The sequence below is a fragment of the Felis catus genome, chromosome X (assembly GCF_018350175.1).
Source record: "Felis catus isolate Fca126 chromosome X, F.catus_Fca126_mat1.0, whole genome shotgun sequence".
NCBI classification, from domain to species: domain Eukaryota; kingdom Metazoa; phylum Chordata; class Mammalia; order Carnivora; family Felidae; genus Felis; species Felis catus.
The window spans coordinates 106,317,738-106,342,750 of NC_058386.1; the positions used below are offsets into that span (position 1 = coordinate 106,317,738).

Genomic DNA, 25,013 nt, shown 5'->3' on the forward strand with positions numbered 1-25,013 from the left:
GAATTCTGTCTCCCCCTCTCTCTCTGGCCTTCCCAGCCTCTCTCTCAATCTCAAAATAAATAAATAACCTTTAAAAAATATGGGGCACCTGGGTGGCCCAGTCGGTTGAGTATCTGACTGCGACTTGGGTCATGATCCCGCGGTTCATGGGTTCGAGCCCCACATCAGGCTCTGTGCTGGCAGCTCGGAGCGTGGAGCCTGCTTCGGATTCTGTGTCTCCCTCTCTCTCCACCCCATCCCTCTTGTGCTCGCTCTCTTTCAAAAATGAATAAACATTTTAAAAATTTCACAAAAAAATAAATAAGTAAGGGGCACCTGTGTGGCTCAGTCAGTTAAGCATCTGACTCTTAGCTCATGTCATGATCTCACTGTTTGTGGGTTTGAGCCCCACATCAGGCTCTGCACAGTCAGTGCAGGATTCTGCCTGGGATTCTGTCTCTCCCTCTCTCTGCCCCTTCCCTGATCGCTCTCTTTCTAAAAATAAATAAATAAACATACATACATACATACATAAATGAATCAAACAAAACATTAAGCATTGCTTTGCACCCTTATTTCCACTTTTGGCCAAGAAAACATTTATGAAAGATAGCAGCTACTTAAAAATGTCCATTATTTGAACTGTTAGTTTCTGGTGCTTTTAATTTTTAGGCTATCTAAAGCTACTTTTGTCTTAATTACCTCAGCTGACAAAAGACTGACAATGCTAATATTAAAAATGTGTTGCATTTTAAAAACCATTCAATATCAATTTGAACTCTGTTAAGCAGCATTAAAATTTAACAGGCACACAATTTACATTAGGAAGTAACAAAGTAAATTGCATGAAGCTAAAATATCTTTTCTACTTAATTATTCTCTGTCTCATAATATTCTTTTAAAGACTCACTTAGGCAACAATTCCTTCTCGTTGAAAATAAATCCTTAAGTTGCTCACACAGTGTGAAGCACCACCTGCCTAATTACAAACAGGGAAGTATACCTTTAAAGTGGACAGCTCTGGTGGTCACCATTTTAACCAAGTGATCAAACTTAGCATCACCAAGAGAGGGACAACCTATGTCATCATGCCCCCTGACGTGATGCAATAAGTACACATCACTTATGTCACATTCTTGCCAAAAATGCTTAACCTAAATCTAAAAATGAGCGAGATAAATGTGGAACATTCTATGGGGTGCCTGGGTGGTTCTGTGGGTTAAGCGTCCAACTTTGGCTCAGGTCATGATCTCACAGTTTGTGGGTTGAGCACCGCATCGGGCTCTGTGCTGACATCTCAGAGCCTGGAGAGCCTGCTTCAGATTCTGTATGTCTCTCTCTCTCTCTGCCCCTCCCCTCCTCACACTCTGTCTCAAAAATAAACATTAAAATTTTTTAACAAAAAAAAATGTGGGACATTCTAGAAAACAGTAAGTTCAGGTACCTTAAAAAGCCATTTGTCATGAAAAACAAAAAGTTGTAGATTGAAAAAGACTAAAGAGGATCAGCAACAAAATGCAGTATGTGAACCTTGCCTAGATCATCAATTTAAGAAAACAGCTATGAAAGACACTTTGAGAGAAACTGGAAAATTCTATACATGGGACTGTATACCAGATGACATTACTGAATCACTGTTCACATTTTCAGGTAGGATAAAGGTATTATGGTTATGTAAGGAAAAGTTCTTATTTCTAGGAGATAAATGTTTAAGTATTTAGAGGTGGACACTCATGATTTTTTCAACTTACTTCCAAATGGCTCAGAAATATAGAATGTATATTTATGAATATCAGATACAGATACGTATTTCTGAATATAGGTATGTTCCTGTATTTCTGAGTACAAAATATAGGCTCTATGTGTACATACAGATTCTATGTATATATGTACAAATGTATATGTGGGTAGGGGGAGAAAGCCAATGTGGCAAAATGTTAACCATTAAAGAATCTAAATGAGGAATATATGACATTTGAAATTTTTCAAGATAAAAAGTTGAAGGAAATAAGAAAAGAATACATACCATGGCAGTTCTAGACTTGATAAACCAGTCAAATCTAAACTGAGGAGCATTCCGTACACACTGTCTTAATTCTTCATACACGTTTTCTCTGTCAAAGCCCATTTTGTGTAACATACAAATCAAGAATCTATCTTCTTCCTCAGTATAGTTCTTTCCTTTGCTGGTTCCATACTGAATACGTAACTGATGAAATGGAGCCTTGTATCTTGCAATCTATAAATTTAAACAAAATAGTGATTTTAACTAAATGTGTAATAAGTCAAAACTAATCACTGTATCAATTAGAACAATCTAATAATAATTTGTAAATTATGAAATAAAGTACTTTGGCATCCAGGGCTTTCTTGATACTGATCCTTCGTTGAATTCTTGCTTCTCCACGTTCAATCTGAGCCATAATTTTCTCAATGTCCTGTAATTCATTGCAACGTTCCCAAAAGACAGCTAAAAAACACAATTATTACTTTTCAATAAATGTACTACCATCTTAAACAAATGAATCCAAGGAACTATAGAATAAAGAATTAACAGGGCATGATATAGTAAACTTACACTGTTTAAAACTCAAGATTCAGATTCATCTGTATATGTGTATATGTTCAATTATTAAATACCCCTTTTTATTTAAAAGTAAGACCTTGGGGCACCTGCGTAGCTCAGTTAAAGCTTCCGATTTCAGCTCAGGTCATGATCTTGCAAACCAGTCCATGAGTTCAAGCCCTGCATCGGGCTCTAGGCTGACAGCTCAGAGCCTGGAGCCTGCTTTGGCTTATCTCCCTCTCTACTCTGCCCCTCACTGGCTCACGCTCTGTGTCTCTCTCTCAAAAATAAACATTAATAAATTTAAAACACCTCAACAAGAAGGTTTTAGGTTAATGAATTTCTTTTCATGAAATATTATAGAATTTTTAATTATCAATCTCAAATGACTAGAATTTTTAAAGATACTACAGACACTAATTTAAGCTATGCTTTCATTCAAACATGATATAAAAGGGACCAAACACATAAAGTGAAACAGGAGACAGGTAGCCATATAAACTTAGAGAACACAGCTTCCTAGCAAGAAAAAACAAAAACAAAACCCATTATCAACTCAAACTTCTTATGAAGCAGCAATTTATTACTGAAACTTTTTGTTAAATTTATCTTGAGAGAGAGCAAAAAAGAGTGCATGTGAGAGAGAGAGGGAGAGAGAGATTCCCGAGCAGGTTCCGTGCTGTCAGCACAGAGCCCAATGTAGGGCTCGATCTCATGAACCCAGAGATCATGACCTGAGCTGAAACCAAGAGTAGAACTCTTGAGAGCCACCTAAGCGCCGCTCTTACCAAAACTCTTATTTCACTTTTGGAACCACTCACTAAACTTACAATATTTCCAACAACCTGTACCCTGTTTTCTAAACTTACCTGAAATAGTCTTTTCTCTTAAAAACAAAACAAAAAAACACAAAGTCACCCAAATTTTATATATGATCTAAATGATCTGGCTGCATTAGGTCACATCTTATGACTTCAGTGGAGGGTTTTTAATGTTTGTTTGTTTGTTTATGTTATTGAGAGAGAGAGAGAGAGAGAGAGAGAGAGAGAGAGAGAGAGAGAATCCCAACCAGGCCATGTGCTGTCAGTGCAGAGCCCAATGCAGGGTTAAATCCCATGACCATGAGATCATGACCTGAGCCAAAATCAAGAGTTGGATGCTCAACCGACTGAGCCACCCAGGTGCCCCAGTGAAAGGCCTTTTGGTTTTTTTTAATTTTTTTTTCAACGTTTATTTATTTTTGGGACAGAGAGAGACAGAGCATGAATGCAGGAGGGGCAGAGAGAGAGGGAGACACAGAATCGGAAACAGGCTCCAGGCTCTGAGCCATCAGCCCAGAGCCTGACGTGGGGCTCGAACTCACGGACCGCGAGATCGTGACCTGGCTGAAGTTGGACGCTTAACCGACTGCGCCACCCAGGCACCCCGAAAGGCCTTTTAATGGCATACTCTACATTCTCAAATTTTTCATTTTTAGAGCCTATCACAAAAGGAATGTTAGTGCTCTCTGATTTTTATTTGCGGGGGGGTGGGGGGCTTCAATAACAAACATTTATTTCTCACAGTTATGGAGGCTGAGAAGTCCCAAGATCAAGGTGCTGGAAGATTCCAAGTCCAGTGAGAGCCCACACCCTGGTTCATAGATGACGGTCTTCCCAATGTGTTCTCACATGCTGGAAAGGGCAAGGGAGCTCTCTGGGGTCTCTTTTATAAGGGCACTAATCCCATTCGTGAGTACTCCACCCTTATGACCTAAGCACCTCCCAACCCTACCTGCTAATACCATCACACTGAGGGTTAGGATCTCAACATCTAAATTTGAGGGGGAAACATTCAACCTATAGCACACAATCTGAACATTAGTGGGCCATTTTCTTCTTTACGCTGGACGTTAACCACCCATCTCAGCATCACAAAAGAAACTGTCACTCTCTGGTTTTTATAAGCACCTTTGTTCATTTATTCATTCTCTCTTATTCATTCAGCATACAAATGCCTGCTATGTAGAAGATACGAACAGCCAATTATATACACTTCTTTTATTGCAACCAACTACATGAAACCATTCCGATCTCCCCATCCTGTGACATGGCCCCCCAATTTAACCGTGCTGAGCCAGTCCTGCCACCGGGCTTGGTGTCAAATGTGAGAGAACATCTGATACGGTATCTTTCTGAATCACTTCTTTTCTTGCAATTTCATAAACATTGATGCTATTTTGAAGAAAATTCTACTTTGGAAAATCTCTCCGCACAAAATCTCTTATATTCTTTTCATTAGAATGAAAATGCTGTTAGAATTTCTCATCTATTTTTACCCTTTCTAAGCCCCCAAATGCTGTAAACTTATGTGATAAAGCTTACAAGTAATAGTAATGCTATACTGGAATCAAGGAAAAGGAAGTTCATAAATTTGGTATTATATGAAGTAAAAGCTCAATATAATCAGCCTCTAAATTCCTTGTTAATCACCAGAAACCCTCTCTGATTTCCAAAAGAAAAAGTGTCTTTTCTCTTATTAAACCTGGATTTCTTTAAGCACTAACAGTACAGATAAATTAAAAGCTGTTCCTAGGTTATATTAATTTTTGGTATATTTATTAGTATCCTCTCCCAGCTATTTTTCATGGCAAAAACACAGAATTTCAACTGTTAAAGCCACATAGGCTTTGAGGGGTTAGCACAGAAACCTAAACCTACTTTGTAATATTGTTTCTATAAGGGAAAAAAAATGCTCTAGATTCTAAATAGCTGATACTCAGACTAAATTTGAAAGTTCAACCTATTTGTAAGTAAGAAAATTCCTGTTGTACATATAGAAAACTTGCTAGAGATAATTACCTATTTTTACTAAGATTTCTTTCAGAAGCCTGAGGTTCCATGTGCTGCGACATGGGCATTCATATTAACTCTATATGCTTCAAGACCAAAGACAAGGCTAAGTAAGGGAGAGGATTCCAGAACCAATCAAAAGATTTCTTGTAGGGGGGTATTTGGGTGGCTCAGTAGGTTGAGCATTGACTTCGACTCAGGTCCTGATCTTGTAGTTTGTGGGTTCGAGCCGCATGTTGGGCTCTGTGCTGACAGCTCAGAGTCTGGAGCCTGCTTTGCATTCTCTCTCATTCTCTCTCTCTGTCTCTCTCTCTGTCTCTCTCTCTGTCTCTCTCTCTCTCTCTCTCTCTCTCAAAAATGAATAAACATTAAAAATTTTTCTTTTAATTAAAAAAATTTAAAAATTAAAAATAATTCTAGCAGTCTTTTTAGATCTATTCCAGCTTGCCTCAAGTTAATGGAATCCACATGACCTGTCTGGAGCTGATTAGAACTCTAAGGGTGTTTGAGGACCTAAATTCCCTGAGAAGAATCTTCTACTTCAAAGATGTCCTAGAAAGACACAAATTCAATCTTCTGAACCTCAAGTCTCAGATCTGAATTGCCCATAAGAGGATCAAATTCCAGAGATGGGTAAGTGGGAAACTCATTTTGTCAATGCTCATTCAACAGCTACCCTTGTTTCGTTAGGACTTTACTTGGCTCGATAAGCTAACCGCTAAGGATAATAGCAGCCTGTTTAGGTAAATCTTATAATCTTATCGTGGAAATATAATTACATTTTATACTGTTACCTACACTTTATGCTTACTAGTTTAAAAGATCTCTGAACAATGATACAATTAAATTGATACTAAAGAAATGAATAGGTTACAATTAAACACTATGTTTAAAGTTATACACAAACCTGAATACTCCATGACCTCTTCAGGTGATTTGCCCTCCACCTCTCGAGCTATATTATCAATGTCATCTCTTCCATACTTCTCATTAGCTTTAATAAACTGGTTAAAATCTCGCTTAGTCCAGTTTGTGAATCCCTGTGAACAAAATATTGAGCATCATCAACAGAGGTTAAATTAGCAAATCCATTTATCCATTTATTATTCTACATGTTTTTTACAATGATACATTAAAACCAGTTTGAAAGACTTAAAATGTTCCTCCTTATAAAATCCCAGGGTATTTTTGGAATCAGAAGTTGAGTGTTATAAAAATAACTGATTTTCTATCATGAAGAGATATACTTCTAAGTACTACAAATGGATTTATAGTTCCAAGATATTGTGTAGTTTTTAATTCCGTATTTTATAGATGCCTACATTAAAATACAAATGCACTGATATAAAAAATGCTAATATAAAAACGAAGTCCTTTATATTTCAGTGCTTCAACAGGTTTTTTTCAGATCTGTTCCCATGTAAATTAAGAAAGGAATGTGGTTGCATTAAATCCAAAAAACTTAGAGGGAAAAATAAGAATGCAGAAAATATTTCATACTCTTTATAGCATTCCAAATTACAGGTGACCCTTGGGTTTGTTTTTTTGTTTTTTTGTTTTTTTGATGAATACAGTGCAGCACTATAAGTGTATCTTCTCTTCCTTATGATATACTTAATAACATTTTCTCTTCTCTAGCTTACTTTATTGTAAGAATACAGTATGTAATACATGTAACATGAAAAGTATGTGTTAATCTGCTATTTATGTTAGCAGTAAGGCTTCCAGTAAACAGTAGGCTATTAGTAGATAAGCTTTGGGGGAGTCAAAATTACAGGAAATTTTTCAGCTTCATGGGGGGTCAGCATCCCTAACTCCCACATTGTTCACGGGTCAACTGTACTGTGAATAAATAATTTCTATTCAAAACTGTATTCATAAAATAGAATCTGTATAAACAGAATATGACTGGTCCCACTCAATTTCCTTATTAAAAGATTGAACAGTTTAATCACTGTTTTAAATCTCTGGTATTATTAGCATGTCTGTGAAATCACAAAAGCAAGAATTTGTTTTCTACTTCTTATTTCCCAACCCATAAAAATGTGATATCCCTGGCAGTTCAAAACTCTATCCCTAGCTTTTAGTTGATGAAGATTTCAGGTGACCCCACATTTTGTTTCTTTGCCATGATTTTTTAATTAAGATTAATTATTTAAGGCACCAGAGATAGATGTTTAAAGATGAATTCAACTACTAGGAGGAACAAAAAAAATTGACTTTACTTCTAGTTACAAACTAAAGCAATTTCTCAGTTGATAATGTGTATTCACAATATACTGTACATTCACCATATACTACAAGCCAAGTAGTATTCTAAGACCAGAACTTTACTTTTGTGTTCAGGAAATAAATTGTGAAAATACAACATGAATATTTAAATGTTTTATTTTATTCTGTGGTAAGTCCTAATATTCAGCCAAAGCAATTACATTGTCAAACTAAACTTTATGACTTCCAGGCATTTGGCTGCAAAACTTATGATTATACTTTGCAAAAATTCATTCAGTAAAGTTACACATCATAACAAAGATCTATATAATAAGATAAAAATACAAAACTATCTTTCAATAATTAATGTGGCCAACTTTCCTAGCACTGTGCTTTGCATATTTTTCAAAAGAACTTGTTGAATAAATAAATCTTGCTAGCAACTTTCTATATACTAAGGTGGTACCATCCAGTACATTTGTTTATTATCTTGCAAGGGTCTTTTACACTGTAACTTTTTTTTATCTTCTACAGATTATTTGTGTATTACTTCTATACTCATAAAACTCATTAAACCAACAATGACCAGAAAGCATTAATATTTTGTTCAAATGAAAATGTTCCGTATTTAATAACTATTAGCTTTTAATTATACAATAATCACATTACAGGTTCAGAAATCTCTCATTGTTATATGAAAGTCCTTTCCAAGAAAGGATAAAAAGCATTTTGAGAATTACGAAATTATTCTAATAAAATATTAGTAGAGTACAATTTCAGAGGACAGTTCACAAAAATGAAATAAATTTAAACTTTGAAGAATATGCTCGTAATTACTGTCTACCAAGCTTCGTATGTGTATTAACTGAGTTTAGTATAATTGCTAAAATATGTCTTCTTAGTAATAACTGACACTTATATTTTGCATTTATGTATTCTCTAGCATTTCCAAATTCATGTATTCTACAAATGGGATAAAAAAAAAGAGGAATATCTGATCTAAATGTATGTTTACAAAATAGCCCTGAGTGTTGCTGATGTGTCTAATCAGCCCATACAATAAAAGGTAAATGTGATCTGTTTTTTTTTCTTTTTCTACTGGTTAATGAAGAAGCACTTCAGCCACTTAAAATATTTTACTTGTGTGAGAAGTTTTTCTTTTTCTTCAGTCTCTTCTGGTGTAAGAGGTTCAGCTCCATCAATCTTTTTTTGCTCCTCTCTTTGAGCCACAGCTGGATTGGGGATATCAGGATTCCTTGGGACCTATAAATCAAGAGATGAATTTTAATTAAACTGTTGAGAAAAATTAATTAAGGGTATATATATATATATATATGTATCAATCTTAGAGTTGTTTCAACAGTAAACAATATAAAGCCATACCAGAATGATACAGGATCTTCTCCACGTTCTTACTACAATGCTATTACCAAAATAAAAACCATTTTTAAATGTGCCATGTGGTATTTTAGAGTTAAGCCCACAGCTAAATGCCACATTATATTCTAGATTTATTTATAACTGTGGAACAAAATACATCCTTGTAATATTGTAATATATGGTGGTAACAATAATACCATTATGCCAACACTAACATTACACAATAAAATTTCAAGCCCAGAAGAAACAAAAAGTTTGGCAGTACAAAAAGAACTCATACACACCTGGCAATATAGACCAGGGTAGAGAAGTGCAATGCACTCAATGCTCTGATCACTTCAAAATGCAAAAAGAAAGGAATGATTTTACTGCCTGCCAGGGCATGGAAAGGGAGAGCAACTTCACATAAAATTCCAAGACTGGAAGAAGTGACAGGATAATGAAGAACCCAAACTCTACACTCTACATATATAGAGAATATATGTAAGAGGGAAAGGGTGGCCGAGTATGCGAACAGCTGTGATGCAATCAGCAGTCAAGAGAAAAAGATAAAGTAGCAGTGACCAACAGAAATTCTAGTGTTTAGGATACAGAGTTACAGATAAACTGACAACTAAGAAGGGAGTTCAAGTCCAAAAGAGTGGGGACAGAAGCTCAGCTCTCCAAGGAAGCAAGCAATCAGCCAGGCACCTGTATCTCAAAACCGCAGCCCCTATGTCCAGTGTGTCACAGCGAACACAACCAGTACAGCTCAGCAGTCTGCAGCAGCATTCACTGTATGGATTGACAAACTAAGTCACTCAGCCCAAAGCCTCACACCATTTCTATGTGCATCTGCAGTAACGTAAGTAACATAAGAGGGCAAGTACCTAACATGTATACTGCATTTTATAGTATTCCATTAAACATGAAAAGAAAAGGGTTGGGGCACCTGGGTGGCTCAGTCAGTTAAACGTCCAACTCTGGCTCGGGTCATGATCTTGAGGTCCTGGAGTTCGAGCCCTACATCGGGCTCTCTGCTGTCAGCACACAGCCCATTTCAGATTCTCTGTCCTTCTCTCTCTGTCCCTCCCCCACTCATGCTCTCTCTCTTAAAAATAAATACAAAAAAATTTTTTAATTAAAAAAAAACAGGTTGACACTAAGCCTTCCACTGTTTGATATGCACACCTATCATAAACAACTCATTCCCTATGGTTTTACTACAATGTAATTATGATACACATCAGAGTACATTTTTCTAATTGTTGTACATATTTCATAGAGTTTGAAACCATAGTGTAACTTGAAAATAAATATTTTTTAATTTATTTTTTGAGAGAGAGTGAGTGAGCCAGTAAGCGTGAGCCAGGGAGGGGCAGAGAGTGGTGAGGGGGAGACAGAGGATCAGAAGCAGGTTCTGCATTGACAACAGTGAACCTGATGCAGGGCTCAAATTCACAAACCATGAGATCATGACTTGAGCCGAAGTCAGACACTCAACAATAATTTTTAATATTTTCATAATAATTTTTAAATTATTGTATCCAGTAGTTTTTTAAATGTAAACCCTACTAATTTTAAAAGAATTACTGAAAAAACAGGTTCATTTGCAATCATCAGTACCAGACAATCAAATTAGTAAGTACAGACTAAATGTCTATTATGTCTGTAGCACCATGACAGGTATTCACTGGAATATAAAATCAGTGGACATGGTCCTTGCCTACAGGAAGCCTCACAACCCAGTTGTGGAATTTTGAACTCTAAGGATTTGTGGAGCTGAAGAAGAGGCAAACAATATTTGAGGCTGGAACACTAGGAGCAAAACCAGTAAAAGCAATGCCAGGAAGGATCATACAGGGTTTGTGTTGAAAAGGGGTAAGAATCAAGGCCAGGTGGAGAGAGATTTACAAGCCTTTTAAACTACACAGTACACAACAGCAAGCCACTGGAGATTTTTCAATAGGAGACTAAAGTGTCAAAACGTGTTTTCACTTGGAAGCTTTGTGCTGAATGCACTGAAGTGTGGAAACGGCAAGAAAACCAGCTAAACGGCCATAATCTAGAAATGAGGTATGATCACCTGGCCTAAGATGGTTACAAATGTAAATGGAAAACGTATAAAGTAAAAATGAAATGCGGGCCAATGACAAGCATGACTAAAATAACTTTTATCAAAAAATATATATATATAATAATTTTTCAATAGCTAAATTCAATTTTTAAATTACAGGCGCACCACCAATTCCATTCCTAACATATCTATCTATACAAAGGCTTTTACAAAGGGGTGCCTGGGGTGGCTCAGTCAGTTGAGTGTCTGACTCTTGATTTTGGCTCAAGTCATGATCTCATGGTTCGTGGTTTTGAGCCACATCAGGCTCCGCAGCAGAGCCTGCTTGGGATTCTCTCTCTCTCTCCCTCTCTCTCTACCCATTCTGCACTCTCTCAAAATAAATAAATAAACTTAAAAAAAATACTTTTGCAAAAATGTTCACAGCTTTACTCCCAACAGCCAAAAGCCAGAAAACAGCCCAGATGTCCATCAACATGAGAACAGATAAACAAACTGGTATATCCTTACAATGGGATAGTACTTAGCAGTAAAAAGGAATGAGCCACCAAGAATGGGACATGAATGAATCTCAAAAACATTATGTTAAGAGAAAAACACCTTACACATAACACATGATTACATTAATGTGAAATTCTAGAGTAAATAACTAATCTATGGAGGAAAATACTATCAGAACGGTGGTTGTCTCTGGGGAGTGAGTATAGAGCTTGACTGGGAAGAGGCACTTTCTGGGGTGACGGTAATATGCTATATCTCCATAGGGGTTTAGTCCTGCAAATATACATTTGTCAAAATACAATGAATGAAACACTTAAGATTTATACATTTCATTGTATGCTAATTTTACCTTGAAAAAAGTATCAAATAAATATTGAACACTGGCTAATAATATGCACGTTGAAGTGTTTGAGTGAAATATACTTAGGTCTGCAACTCTGAAATGCATAAAAAATAAGCTGGATATCCATTTGCTAGAAGGCTGGAGAAACGGACAAATAGGTGATAAAGCCAATATAGTAAGATATAAATTGAAGAATATATGTGGTGTGTATGTAGATGTTCACTATACAATCATTTCAATATTTTTATATGGTTAAAATTTTTACATAACAAAATGTTTGGAAAAAATTACAGACAGAGCTTTAGAAAGTTTAATAGACCTGGGGTGCCTGGTGGCTCAGTCGGTTAAACATCCAACTTTGGCTCAGGTCATGATCTCACGGTTCATGAGTTCAAAAGGCCGCATTGGGCTCTGTGCTGACAGCTCAGAGTGTGGAGCCTGCTTCAGATTCTGTGTCTCCCTCTTTCTCTGCTCCTCCCCTGCTTGCACTCTCTCTCTCAAAAGTGAATAAACATTAAAAACATTTTTTTAAAAAAAGTTTAACAGACCCTTGGTGATATATGAAATTACTGTGACTTTAAGTTTTAATTTTAACTGAGAAAAACTTATTTAATCTTAAGATATTTCTCTATGAAATAGCTTCAAAATCTCCATGTCCAAGAAACCATTTTAACAAAGTACATATTTTATAAACATCTAATTTTATGCCAGAAAATGGAAATACACCTGGAAACATACCTGCACAAAATAAACTGCTCATTCCTATGCAGATATACCCAATACTAAAAATTTCCCCCTTGAACTTTAACAAAAGCAAAATCATAATACTATATTACACCATTAGATTTTAGGCTCCTTGGCAGACTACTTTTTCCACATCTACTGCTAATATTTTCAGTGCAGCAAAACTTTAGAAGGACTTCATCTGTGTTATGTTTACTATTTTAATTAAAATACCTAACCGCTAAAATTTCTAGTGTTAGAAATTACTCAAAATGCCTACATTTTCATATCTCTTCCTACAATATTCATTTTTAAAAGGTATTTATTGGGGCGCCTGGGTGGCGCAGTCGGTTGAGCGTCCGACTTCAGCCAGGTCACAATCTCGCGGTCCGTGAGTTCGAGCCCCACATCAGGCTCTGGGCTGATGGCTCAGAGCCTGGAGCCTGTTTCCGATTCTGTGTCTCCCTCTCTCTCTGCCCCTCCCCCGTTCATGCTCTGTCTCTCTCTGTCCCAAAAATAAATAAACGTTGGAAAAAAAATTAAAAAATAAAAATAAAAAAAATAAAAGGTATTTATTTTTTCATTTGTCATATTTGAAGCTGAAGAAAGCTGTAGAACATTCTAACATTTATCTTCAATAAAAAATTCGTTAGGGACAGATACAGACATTTGACAAATGGAGAAAGTTCTATAATCTCCGTGAGTTTTGTACATATTTTATAAATATGTTCTTATCAGCATTAAACTTCCTGGAGTGATTTCAAAGTGCTATATAAGAATTAAGTAAATAAATCATAGAGATACCTACACACTACCTGAAATATTCATACTGTATGTCTTACTGATGCCCCTCCCCCCAGTAACACTTAATACAGCCACAATAAACTAAAAGTTATCTTTCGAGAGGAAACATCTCCATTATTACTTGGATTCCTAGTCAGACATTAAGGAATGTGCAACTAAGAGCTGTGTTCCATTGAAAAGTGAAAAAAATGTTTGGTCATGGTCAGAATGAGTTTTAGGAAGCCTTTCATAGAAATATGGAACAATGAATTAAATGCAGTGGCACACAAAGTCATGTAGTGACCTGAAATCAGCACATGGTACTGTCCTGCCACTGCAAACAGCTGGCTCACGATGGCACATTACCAAAACTCACAGAGATTATAGAACTTTCTCCATTTGTCAAATGTCTGTATCTGTCCCTAAAGAATATTTTATTGAAGATAAATGTTAGAATGTTCTACAGCTTCCTCCAGCTTCAAATATGGCACAGGTCTTTCACACCAGATCTTAGACTCAATGGGACTTACAGATCCTCTGTGTTTTTTTTTTTTAATTCTGCAATCAAAATTTCAATGAAGTCATCCTCTTCCAATAGAAAGATTTCAGGGAACAAGTGATTAAACACACTGAGTAACTCATTTAAGTTGCAAGGGCAGTAAAGCTTCTGAATTTGTCTAACTTGCAATAAGGTCAAAGCTAAGACAGCAGGGAGAATTGGCACATGATGCGCTGCTATCCAACAAGTGGTTAGGGCAAAACAAACAAAACTTCTCAGGTTCAAATAAAATAAAACGCTTTAATTCCAGATGTTATCATGAGCAATATTGTTGTGACCTTGTTGTGCTGAGTATCAGGGGGAAAAACAAAATAAAATTAAAAATGCAAATAGGCAGGCTCTGGAGAAAAAAATGTTCTTTACTAAGTGCTTCAAAAGTACAGAGCCCCCAACTAGACCCACCCAAAATCACTACAGAATAAGACTATGGGGGCTCAAAATGGACAAAACAGTACCGTGCACCACAATACCCCCAGCTATAAGACAACACCTCTCTCCCCAACAATCCTTTAAGCAGAAAGGGGGCAAGAGTCCTTTTTAAGAACTTAACTATGCTTCGAGAATACCAGGTAGTTTCACTGTAGCAGTTGTGTTCAACTGAGAATAAACCATTGCTCCATTCACTTTGTGGCTCTAGTGAGTTTTCTATAGCTATAGGGGGAAAAATGTTAGATACCTCTGAGAAGATATGTATAACAGTTATTAATATCACATGGTCCTGGGAAAAAAAAACTTTTGCAGAGGACTAGCATGCCATGCTCCTCTGCCTATAGTCTCAACTCCAACACGACACCCACCCAATTGAAGCACACACCTTAGCTCAGATCTGCATCCCCTGGTAAAGAATGGAAGAGACAAGGTTCAGAAAGAGCCAACATCCAGAATGTACTCTTATTTGTGTTATAAATCCTCAACTAAATAAATATGCATATGGAGGATCAAGGCAAGTCTTAAGATGACACAAACACAATCCACAATGAGGCTGAAGAGAACACACAGCTAGTAGAGTGGTAGGAGATAAATTCTCCTTCCACCATCGCCACCATGCTCCAAGCTGCCATCATCTTCTCTCATCTTTTCATCCTTCAACAGCCACCTGGCTGGTGTCCCTGGGTAAAGTCATCATTCTCTGTATGTAGCCAGGGTGATCTTTTAAAAAATGTAAATCTGATCATACTCCACATCTTAAAAGTTGTTTAACCTAAGGCAAATTACTCAACCTCTATGTGCCTCAGTTTCCCCATCTGTAAAACAGAAATACAGTCTCAGGGCTGTTAGGAGGATAATGAGCCAATCTTTTTATTTTTAAATTTTTTTTAACGTTTATTCATTTTTGAGAGACAGAGAGAAACATAGCACGAGCGGGGGAGGGGCAGAGATAGCGGGAGACACAGAATCCGAAGCAGGCTCCAGACTCTGAGCTGTCAGCACAGAGCCCGCTGCGGGGCCAAACCCACGAACCGTGACATTGCGACCTGAGCTGAAGTCGGACGCTTAATCGACTGATCCACCCAGGCATCCCGAGCTAATCTTTTTAAATAACTTAGAACAGAAAGCAACACAAGTAAGGACCAAATAGGTAACTGCTATTAGTATTTCACGACCCACTCACCCCTCCACCTTAAGAACATCTCAATGGTTTTCCTTTGCTCTAAAGCTAAAGTTCAACTTAATGGGACCTACAATTAATGTTCAGTTAATGACCCACTCCACAACTTCATCTCACCCCTCTCCCTCATCACTCCTTAACAACCCTGGTCTGCCTTCAGTTTCTGAAGGGGCAATCCTCCTTCCTACTGTAACACCTTTGTACCTATGGTTTCTCTGATGAGCTCTTCTCTCCCACACTTCATACTTTGGCTAATTCCTGTGCATCTCTCTGATCTCAACTTAATGACACTGCCTTAGGGACCAACTCCCTGATCTCCCAATCCACATTTGATACCCATATCATGTTCCCTTGCAGCATCCTCTGTAAGCACAGAAAACAACTAATGCCATTACTCTGTCGTATCAACTTAATATCCATCTCCTCCAATGAAACACAAGTTCCATGCACTGAGGGACCTTGTCTGTCTTATTCACTACTTTATCATCAGTGCACGGCATAGGACCTGGCACAGAGGAGTCCTCAGTAAATATGAATTAAATGAAAAACAGCCCTCCTTTCACTCATACTCCCTTCTCCTGTTACCTCTCTCTGGGAGGTGAGGAAGAGAAAACAGCAAGGTGCCATAGCGTGGATTCCATGCCATCTTCCCTTTCCTCATTCATCCCTGTCCTCCCTCCTTCCACCTGCCTGCTTCTTGTCACCCTCTGCAGCTGTCCCTTCATTCCTCTCTCTACTAAGGTTTCTCTCTCCTCCATCTCCTTCCAGTTGGCTACTACCCAAATATGATTGTAAGACCTCACCCCTAACCACAAACCGCCCGTAATGAAAGGCACTGCTTACATTAAAACCAGAGTTGTGGCGAGAATGTGGTGGGCACTGTACTATGACAGGGAAAAGAATTTCAGTATCTCCAAAGGAGCACGAATAGTTATATCCACAGAGATGATTTTTTTCATTGCTGCTATTTGACTACCACTTGGCTTACCTCCCAAACAACATGTCACACCACTATAAACACAGTCCTTATTTAGGACTGCAAAGAGAAGCAGGGTTATGTCACATGCAGAAATAGCCCAGAATGCCTGGGGGAAAGAGCATCGCATTTGAACAGTGAGAACTCAGGTTTGAGACCAGCACCCTTGGCAACTCTGTTAGCTATGTGAACTTGAACAAGTCTTTTAACCTCTCTGAACTTCGGTCTCCTCATGTCTTATATGGAGGAGATAACACCAATGTCACAGGACTGTTAGAAATCAGATGAAGTGTGTGATAAAGGATTTCATAAATTATAAAAGGCACTATACAGATATTTGATTAATAACTGGGTCTAACGTTTCAATTAATTTTCAAGTCTCACTGATAACAGTCCATAAAAGTAACAATATAACGATTAACATTTTTATAACTTTAGTGGGATAATATATATTTGTATATTTGTTCACCTCATGAAATATTACTAATCACTTTATTAATATACTATTTTCATTTTTATTTTGAATCATTATTAAAATAACATGTTATTATCACTATTTTTGAAATATTGGATAATTCTCCATTAATTTTACAGTTTCTTCTGGCATATTGCCATTTTCACTTTCTTTGAAACTGATTTTACTCCTGGTCTGAATGTTCAACCATGGTACTTTTACTCTTTTACAACTTCCTAAGACAGATTTTATCCAGTCATGTTGATTCAATACATTCAAATTTAATCACATTTCCTAAGCAGATTATAATTAACTACTTATATTCACCTTAAGTTTCTTGTTCCTGTTTATATATATTGAAATTTAGTACATAAATAGCAAGCAAACCTTTTTTGCTCCATTTCAAATGGTACTGCTCTCACTCTGGACAAACAGTAGAAATACTCTAGAAATTCACTCTACTTTCAAAATATAAATGAACTAAGCATCTTATATACATGAAGCTGTTCTAGACACATTACAACTACTAATCAAAATAATTGGGTATAGTTCCACTTGTGATAAAGGTTCACAAAATAAATTAAAGCATAGCTTCCAATGCATGAAACAGAAAAGCTCATAAAACTACAATAGTGTTAATATTTTTTAAGTTTATTTATTTATTTTTGAGAAAGAGAAAGAGAAAGGAAGGGACAGAGAGAATCCCAAGCAGGCTCTACACCAACAGCACATAGACCAACATGGGGCTGGAACTCACGAACCATGAGATCATGATCTTAGCCAAAATCCAGAGTTGGACACTTAACCGACTGAGCCACCCAGTCCCTAGTGTTAATATTTTTTATAATTTTGTTTATACTACTGAATTTTATACCTTGGTCATCCCTTTCCATTCACCAGAAAGTGAGTTTCAGCATATAGAAATAACCAGGTATGCTTAATCTCTCAGTGTGAAAGCTTTAGGGTGACAAACATTTCACTCACTAAAAATGGGTTCCTATCTACTTAAAAATTAAGAGTTTTGATTTCCAAACTATCATTTTTTAAAGTTTTTTTAAATGTTTATTCATTATTTTGAGAGAGAGAGTGTGTGAGTGGGGAGAGGAGCAGAGAGAGTGGGAAAGAAAGAATCCCAAGCAGGCTCCACGCTGTCAGCACAGAGCCAGAAGTGGAGCTCCATCTCATGGCCTTGAGATCAAGACCTGAACCAAAATAGACACTTAACCAACTGAGCCACACAGGCACTCATCTAAAAGATCATTTTAAAATGTTAAAATTCATTATAATGTTTATTATTAGCTTTAACACCTACGTGGCAACAATCAAATAACCACCAACAGTGCTTTCATCAACCCAAGAACAATAAATACAAAAGTATTATTTCTTGATCTTATTAAGGAAAATGATTAAAAAAAACCTCCTGTCATCTATCATATATTCACTTCTAATTAAAGTTAATTGTTCGATTGTTCTTTCTACATAGTCTCTGACCAAACACTAGCATTATTAAAATAATGTTATTATCACTATTTTTGAAATATTGGATAATTCTCCATTAATCCCATTTCAAATTCATCCTATTGGTGACTTGATAGTTTGATGCTTTACTTCTAGTTAAACCTCCTCTTTGGTTTTAAAAACACCACTATTTTGAATTATTCTGATGTTCTCTCACATTAAAATGGAATTCTTTGCAGTCTACTTTAACAGATTATATTAGTTTAGAAGATTAGATTATAGGGCTTCCTGGGTGGCTTAGTTAAGCATCTGAGTCTTAATTTTAGCACAGGTCATGATCTCACAGTTTGTGGGATCAAGCCCCACATCAGGCTTCACGCTTGCTGGAGCCTGCTTAAGATTTCCTCTCTCCCTCTTCCTCTACCCTTCCCCCACCTGCATGCATACACTCTCTCCTCAAAAAAATTATACTAATCTGAAAACTTTTAAAAATAATAAATACTTGAAAAATTACCTTATAGCCTATTGTCTTCCTGTAATAAAGAATTTCCTTTTCCAGGAGCTCAAACAAACGTGGTGGGAAAAACTGAAAATCCTGAACATTTGGCTGCTTTGGAGGTCGGGGAGCCTATGGGGGGAAATGCATTATACACATATTTGTTTTCAGTACATGAAGTGAACATACTTATCTTTAACTATTTCTTTAATATATAGGAAAATAAATATAATAAGTCCCTTTATATAAGGCTGGGCATACCAGCTACTTTTCTACATTGTTATATTTTAAAGACTATAATTTCACACTAATATAAACCAATCTAAATCACAGACCATGTTACAGGAGAATTCTGCTGTCGAGCAAAACAACAGAGCTCATTCTTTTTTACCTTTGGAATCTTTGGCTCACTGACACGTAAAGCCTCTCTAAAGTAGGCATCCACTGCGTAGTTTGCTTTGCGTTCTCGTTTAGGAGGTTCGATCCATTCCACCATCCCAAGCTATACACAGTAAGAACAAGGAATTTAATTATTCCAAAATGTTTATGAAAAATCAAATACAGCAAAGTTGCACAAGCATGAGAAAACTAAAGCTATTAGGAAGAATCAAACTTGCTTTAGATGTCACAATTATGTATCCCAAGTTCCAAAACCTTGTACCATACAGGCCAAGTTCAGGTTCAAGGATGCTTATCTTTTTCCTTTTTTTTTGTAAATAAGTTTAATTCTTATTTTAAAAAAAACCTAGTTCTTCCTTAGTAATTGGGAAGAATTTGCACAATCAGATTAGTATTTTATGTTAAAATGAATACACAGTATCTAATACAGATGGGAGACTAACATTGATTCTGGTGACTGTGTCAAGTGTATGAATTAGAAATAGCTGAATGGAGTATGATGAATATCAACACAACAGGCATGTGTCCCTTCAAATCAAGAGTTAAGTAAGGTCTTGGGGCACGTGGGTGGCTCAGTCAGTTGAGCATCCAACTTCAGCTCAGGTCATGATCTCACCAGCTCATGAGTTCGAGCCCCACATTGGGCTCAGTGCTGACAGCTCAGAGCCTGGAGCCTGCTTCAGATTCTGTCTCCATCTCTCTCTCTCTCTGCCCCTTCCCCACTCGCACACTCTGTCTCTGTCTCTGTCTCTCTCTCTCTCTCTTTCAAATGTAAATAAACAAATTTTTTAAAAAGATGTAAAATGGGGGCGCCTGGGTGGCGCAGTCAGTTAAGCGTCCGACTTCAGCCAGGTCACGATCTCGCGGTCTGTGAGTTCGAGCCCCGCGTCGGGCTCTGGGCTGATGGCTCAGAGCCTGGAGCCTGTTTCCGATTCTGTGTCTCCCTCTCTCTCTGCCCCTCCCCTGTTCATGCTCTGTCTCTCTCTGTCCCAAAAATAAATAAACGTTGAAAAAAAAATTAAAAAAATAAAAGATGTAAAATGAAGTAAGGTCTTAGTAAGACAGCTGTGGGAAAAGTCAGTGGAATCAGAAAGACCTGAATTTGAAACCAGGTTCTGCCACTTTACCAGTTGTAGAACTTGGGGAAGATTAATTTCTCCCTCTATGAAGTGGGAATAGTAATACCTAACTTTAGGATTAAATGTGACCATGTAAGTGAAGGTATTAAATAAACTGCCAGGAGGTAAATGTAAATTATTATTAAATATCCAAAGTTGGGTGAACAATGATTAGGTTGCATTAAAAGACTTTACCCCAATATTAACTAGAAAATACAATTTAAAAGCCAATAGGCAAAACTGACAATCCAAAATTCTGGAGTCTCAAGAGATGGTTTTCCAGTTCAGATATTTTTTTTTGGTTTCAGAGTGTCTATCCTAGTGCCTGTACACAAAAGAGGCCATTAATCTATAATTAATACCACTCTATTTGATTCTATCTGAGGGCTGAGTTCCAACCTTGGTATCCTATTTTAAGAATGGATGATAAACCAAGATGACTAAGATGGTCAGAGATGTACAAACTCTCAGTGTCCAGAGAAGGGAAGACTAAAGACAGACATAATGGTGGCATTCACATATGTAAAAGTCTATCAAATAGAAGAGAACACAGTTCTCTTTTGAGCCATAAGGTTAAAACCAATGGGGAAAGTAAACTGCTACTTGATATAATTTAACAAATATGTCGTAAGTACCTATTTTATTATTTACAAGTCAGTGTCATGGATACAAAGATGAATAAAATAATGTCTTCCATCAAGGAGCTTGTAAGTCAAATAAGAAGTGTTATGAGAAGCAAAAAACATAAAACAGTGAAATGAACTCTCCCAAGGAGTATGATTCCCAACATGACCACATGCAAATAGAGGCTGGATAACTGTCCTACATGCTCTAGATGGGATTTCTTAATTACAAAAAAGGTCGGACTAAATGACCTTTAAGTTATCTTTTAACTCTAAAAGCTTATGAAATACAGATAGTATAATGTAAGTTTACATAAAATAAAAATACTCAGTGAAATGAGTTTTGTTTTTTTCCCCTCAACTGAATTAATGTTAGAGGATAGTAACAGAAAAGATGTTTTATTAATAACCAATATGTTATTTGTCTCAATTGGGATGAAAATAAATCAATAATAATTTAAATTAACTTAATCAAAAGTAATGTACTGGCCATTTAACCCAAACTTATATGCAAGTCTAGGTATTCAAACTTGGAATAAGCATTAAGGGTCAATTCCCAAACTTTGAAAAACACCAAATGGTGCTGAATTAGTTTTAGATAAGTAAATTAATACAAACTAATTCAAGTTGATTTCTTCAGGATCAATGTCAGTCATTATGATTCAATTTACCGGACAGACATGGCTGTAAAGTAATGCAACTGGTTCAACAAATCATATATGAACATCTACGTCATTATATAATTCCCATGATTTATGTACAAACAACATTCTTCTATGTTTTCAATTCTCTTCAAAGGATAATATTAACCTATTTTTTGAACCTATCTAGAAAATATGAAAAGCCAGAAATAAAAGGTAATCTCAAGTCAGAATATTTTTAAAAATCTTATTTGACCATTCAATTATAAAAACACAAGTCATCATAATTATTACTAAAATTTCTCTATATGTGTACATTACTTTGCTAGAAATGGAAGCACATGAAAACCTGATATATTAGAAAGACAAATATTTTACTAAGTCTAATTTTACTCTAAGAATGTAGATATGAAGATCCACTGATATTTAGACTTTTCGCTGTTTAATATTTTTCCACTTTATAAAACACTCTTATTACCAATAAGCCCATGGAAATAACTGTAAAGTTTACACAATTCATACCACACAATGAGATCTGGAAAACAATTTCTACCTTATGCATGCAAGCCATCACGTTCATCTCATCAGAATAAAACGTAAACAGTCTAAACTAAGATTACAGATAGAACCACCAAATAGATGTAAGTGAAGACACTAAAAACTACCAGAACTAATGATAGCAACAGAGCATTATCAGCATACTAGTTGCAATGCAAACTAAAATGGCTCACCTCTCATTCTTCAGTAAAATCAATATCCAAAATAAGCTTTCTTATTTTAACAAAATTCATTTCTGTGAGTTAAAAATATAACAGCCTTATGGAACAATTTCAGCAAACAAAATGATAAAATTATATTATAACTCAGAAAGTGAAATAAATATCCATGAGTCCATGCTGATATAAATAACTGAGTATATAAATAAATGGGAAGGGACAGGTCTTCCTTACAGAAAACTCTCCACTAATAAATGTAGGAGGAATGAAAGGAAAACAAAATTACTATTAGGCAAACACCACAATAATAACTATTGCAGGCAAACTCCAATACATGCTTAAATCAATGGGTATGTTTGAGGAGTATATTCCCCAAGATATTTATCAAGTACAAAGGGAAAATGGTAACTCTACAGTGAAGAAACCCAGAAGACACCACCTCAACTAAGTGATCAAGGTTTAACAGTCCCTACAATACAACACAGCAACATCTTATATTCCCTGGTAAGATGTACTGAGGACATAACATCTCTTCCATGGCATTCTTGCCAAAAAATACATAATCCAATCATGAGATAATGTCAGACAAATCCAAAATGAGGGACAAACTACAAAATAACTGACCAATACTCTTCAAAATGGTAAAAACTGGGAAAGACAAAGAAATACTGAGAACACAGATTAAAAGAGCCTAAAAATACCAGCAAAAAAATGCAATCTGGGTCAACAGAATGAGAAGACAGGCTCAGAATGACAGAAAATATTTGCAAAACATAGCTTATAAATGACTATTATCCAAAATATACAAAAAAACTCCTAAAATTCAACAATAAGAAAACAAACAACCTGATTTTAGGTGTTTTTTTTAAGTAGGCTCCACACCGAAGATGGGACTTGAACTCACAAACCCCAAGAACCAGAGTCACATGCTCTACTGACAGAGACAGTGAGGTGCCCCACAAACAACCTGATTTTAAAAATGGGCAAAGGGGGCATCTGGGTAGCTCAGTCGGTTGGGCGTCTGACTTCAGCTTGGGTCATGATTTCACCTTCCGTGAGTTCGAACCCCACATCTGGCTCTGTGCTGACAGCTCAGAGCCTGGAGCCTGCTTCTGAGTCTGTGTCTCCTTTCTCTCTGCTCCTCCCCTGCTCATACATTCTCTCTCTCTCTCAAAAATAAATAAACATTAAAAATTTAAAAATAAATAAATAAAAATAAAAATGGGCAAAGGATCTGAAAAGATGCCTTGCCAAAGAAGACATACAGATGGAAATAAGCAAATGCAAATAGGCTGAACATCTTCTGTCAGTGAAATACAAATGAGAACAATGAGATACTACTACACACCTGTTAGAATGGCCAAAATCCAGAACATTGACAACACCAAATGCTAGTGAGAATGTGGAGCAACAGGAACTCTCATTCACTGCTCATAGGAATGCAAGAAGAGTTGGCAGCTTCTTACAATACTAAACATAAACTTACCATGTATTCTAGCAACCATGCTCCTTGGTAACTACCCAAAGGAGTGAAACTCTGTCCATCCAAAAACCTGCACATGGGTTTTTATGAGAGCTTTATTCATAACTGCAAAATCTTGGAAGCAACCAGGGTGTCCTTCAGTAGGTGAATGAATAAATAAATTGTAATACATCCAGACAATGGAGTATTACTCAGCACTAAAAAGAAAAGAGCTATCAAGCCATGAAAAAAACAGAAGCCACCTTAAATGCATACTACTAAGTCAAAGAAGCCAATCTGAAAAGGCTACATACTCTAGGATTCCAACTATATAATATTCTGGAAAATGCAAAATTATGATGACAGTACAAAGATCAGTGGTTGCCAGAGGCTGTAGAGACAGAGAAATGAATAGGTAGTGTACCAAGGACTTTTAGGGCAGTGAAACTATTCTGCATGATACTCTAATGGTGGATACATGTCATCATACATTTATCCATACCCACAGAATGTATAACACCAATAGTGAACTCTAACATAAAAGATGGACTTTGAATGATAATGATGTATCAGTGTCAGTTCAACTTTAACAAATATACCACTCTGATATGGGAAACTGGTAGTGCAGTAGGCTATGTTTGTTTGGGGCAGGGAGAATATGGGAACTCTTTGCATTTTCTGCTTGATTTTGCTGTGAATCTAAACTGCTCTTTAAGGCTTCAGGGGTGGCTGGGTGGCTCAGTCAGGTAAGCGTCCAACTTCGGCTCAGGTCATGATCTCATGGTTCATGGGTTCAAGCCCCACATTCGGCTCTTGGAGCCTCCTTTGGATTCTGTGTCTCCCTCTCTCTCACTGCCCCTCCCCTGCTTATGCTCTGTCTCTGTCTGTCTCCCTTTCTCAAAAATAAATAAACATTAAAATAAATTTTTTTAAATAAAGCTCCATTTTTAAAAATTGCAATGTTGAGACCCTGGATTGTATTTCCTAGAACAGAGAAAGAACATTAGGGAGAAAATGTGTTTATTTCCTGGACTTGATAATTGTACTATGATCATGTAAATTGTTAACATTAGGGGAAGCTGAGTGAAGGATACATGTGAACTCCATATTATTTTTTGTAATGAAGTCT

General features: G+C 36.6%; 1 protein-coding gene across 6 annotated transcripts in view; it reads right to left on the reverse strand.

Moving 5' to 3' along the window:
• Positions 1-25,013, reverse strand: part of SMARCA1 (SWI/SNF related, matrix associated, actin dependent regulator of chromatin, subfamily a, member 1) — a 73,019-nt gene that overhangs the window by 12,820 nt on the left and 35,186 nt on the right. For all 6 annotated transcript variants that reach the window (XM_045050495.1, XM_045050499.1, XM_004000877.6 and 3 more), the window contains 6 exons: positions 19,317-19,427; positions 18,944-19,057; positions 8,728-8,850; positions 6,284-6,416; positions 2,331-2,449; positions 2,006-2,218 (listed from right to left, as the gene is read on the reverse strand). In XM_045050495.1, coding sequence (XP_044906430.1) covers positions 2,006-2,218; positions 2,331-2,449; positions 6,284-6,416; positions 8,728-8,850; positions 18,944-19,057; positions 19,317-19,427 — 813 coding nt within the window. The remainder of the gene's footprint in view (positions 1-2,005; positions 2,219-2,330; positions 2,450-6,283; positions 6,417-8,727; positions 8,851-18,943; positions 19,058-19,316; positions 19,428-25,013) is intronic.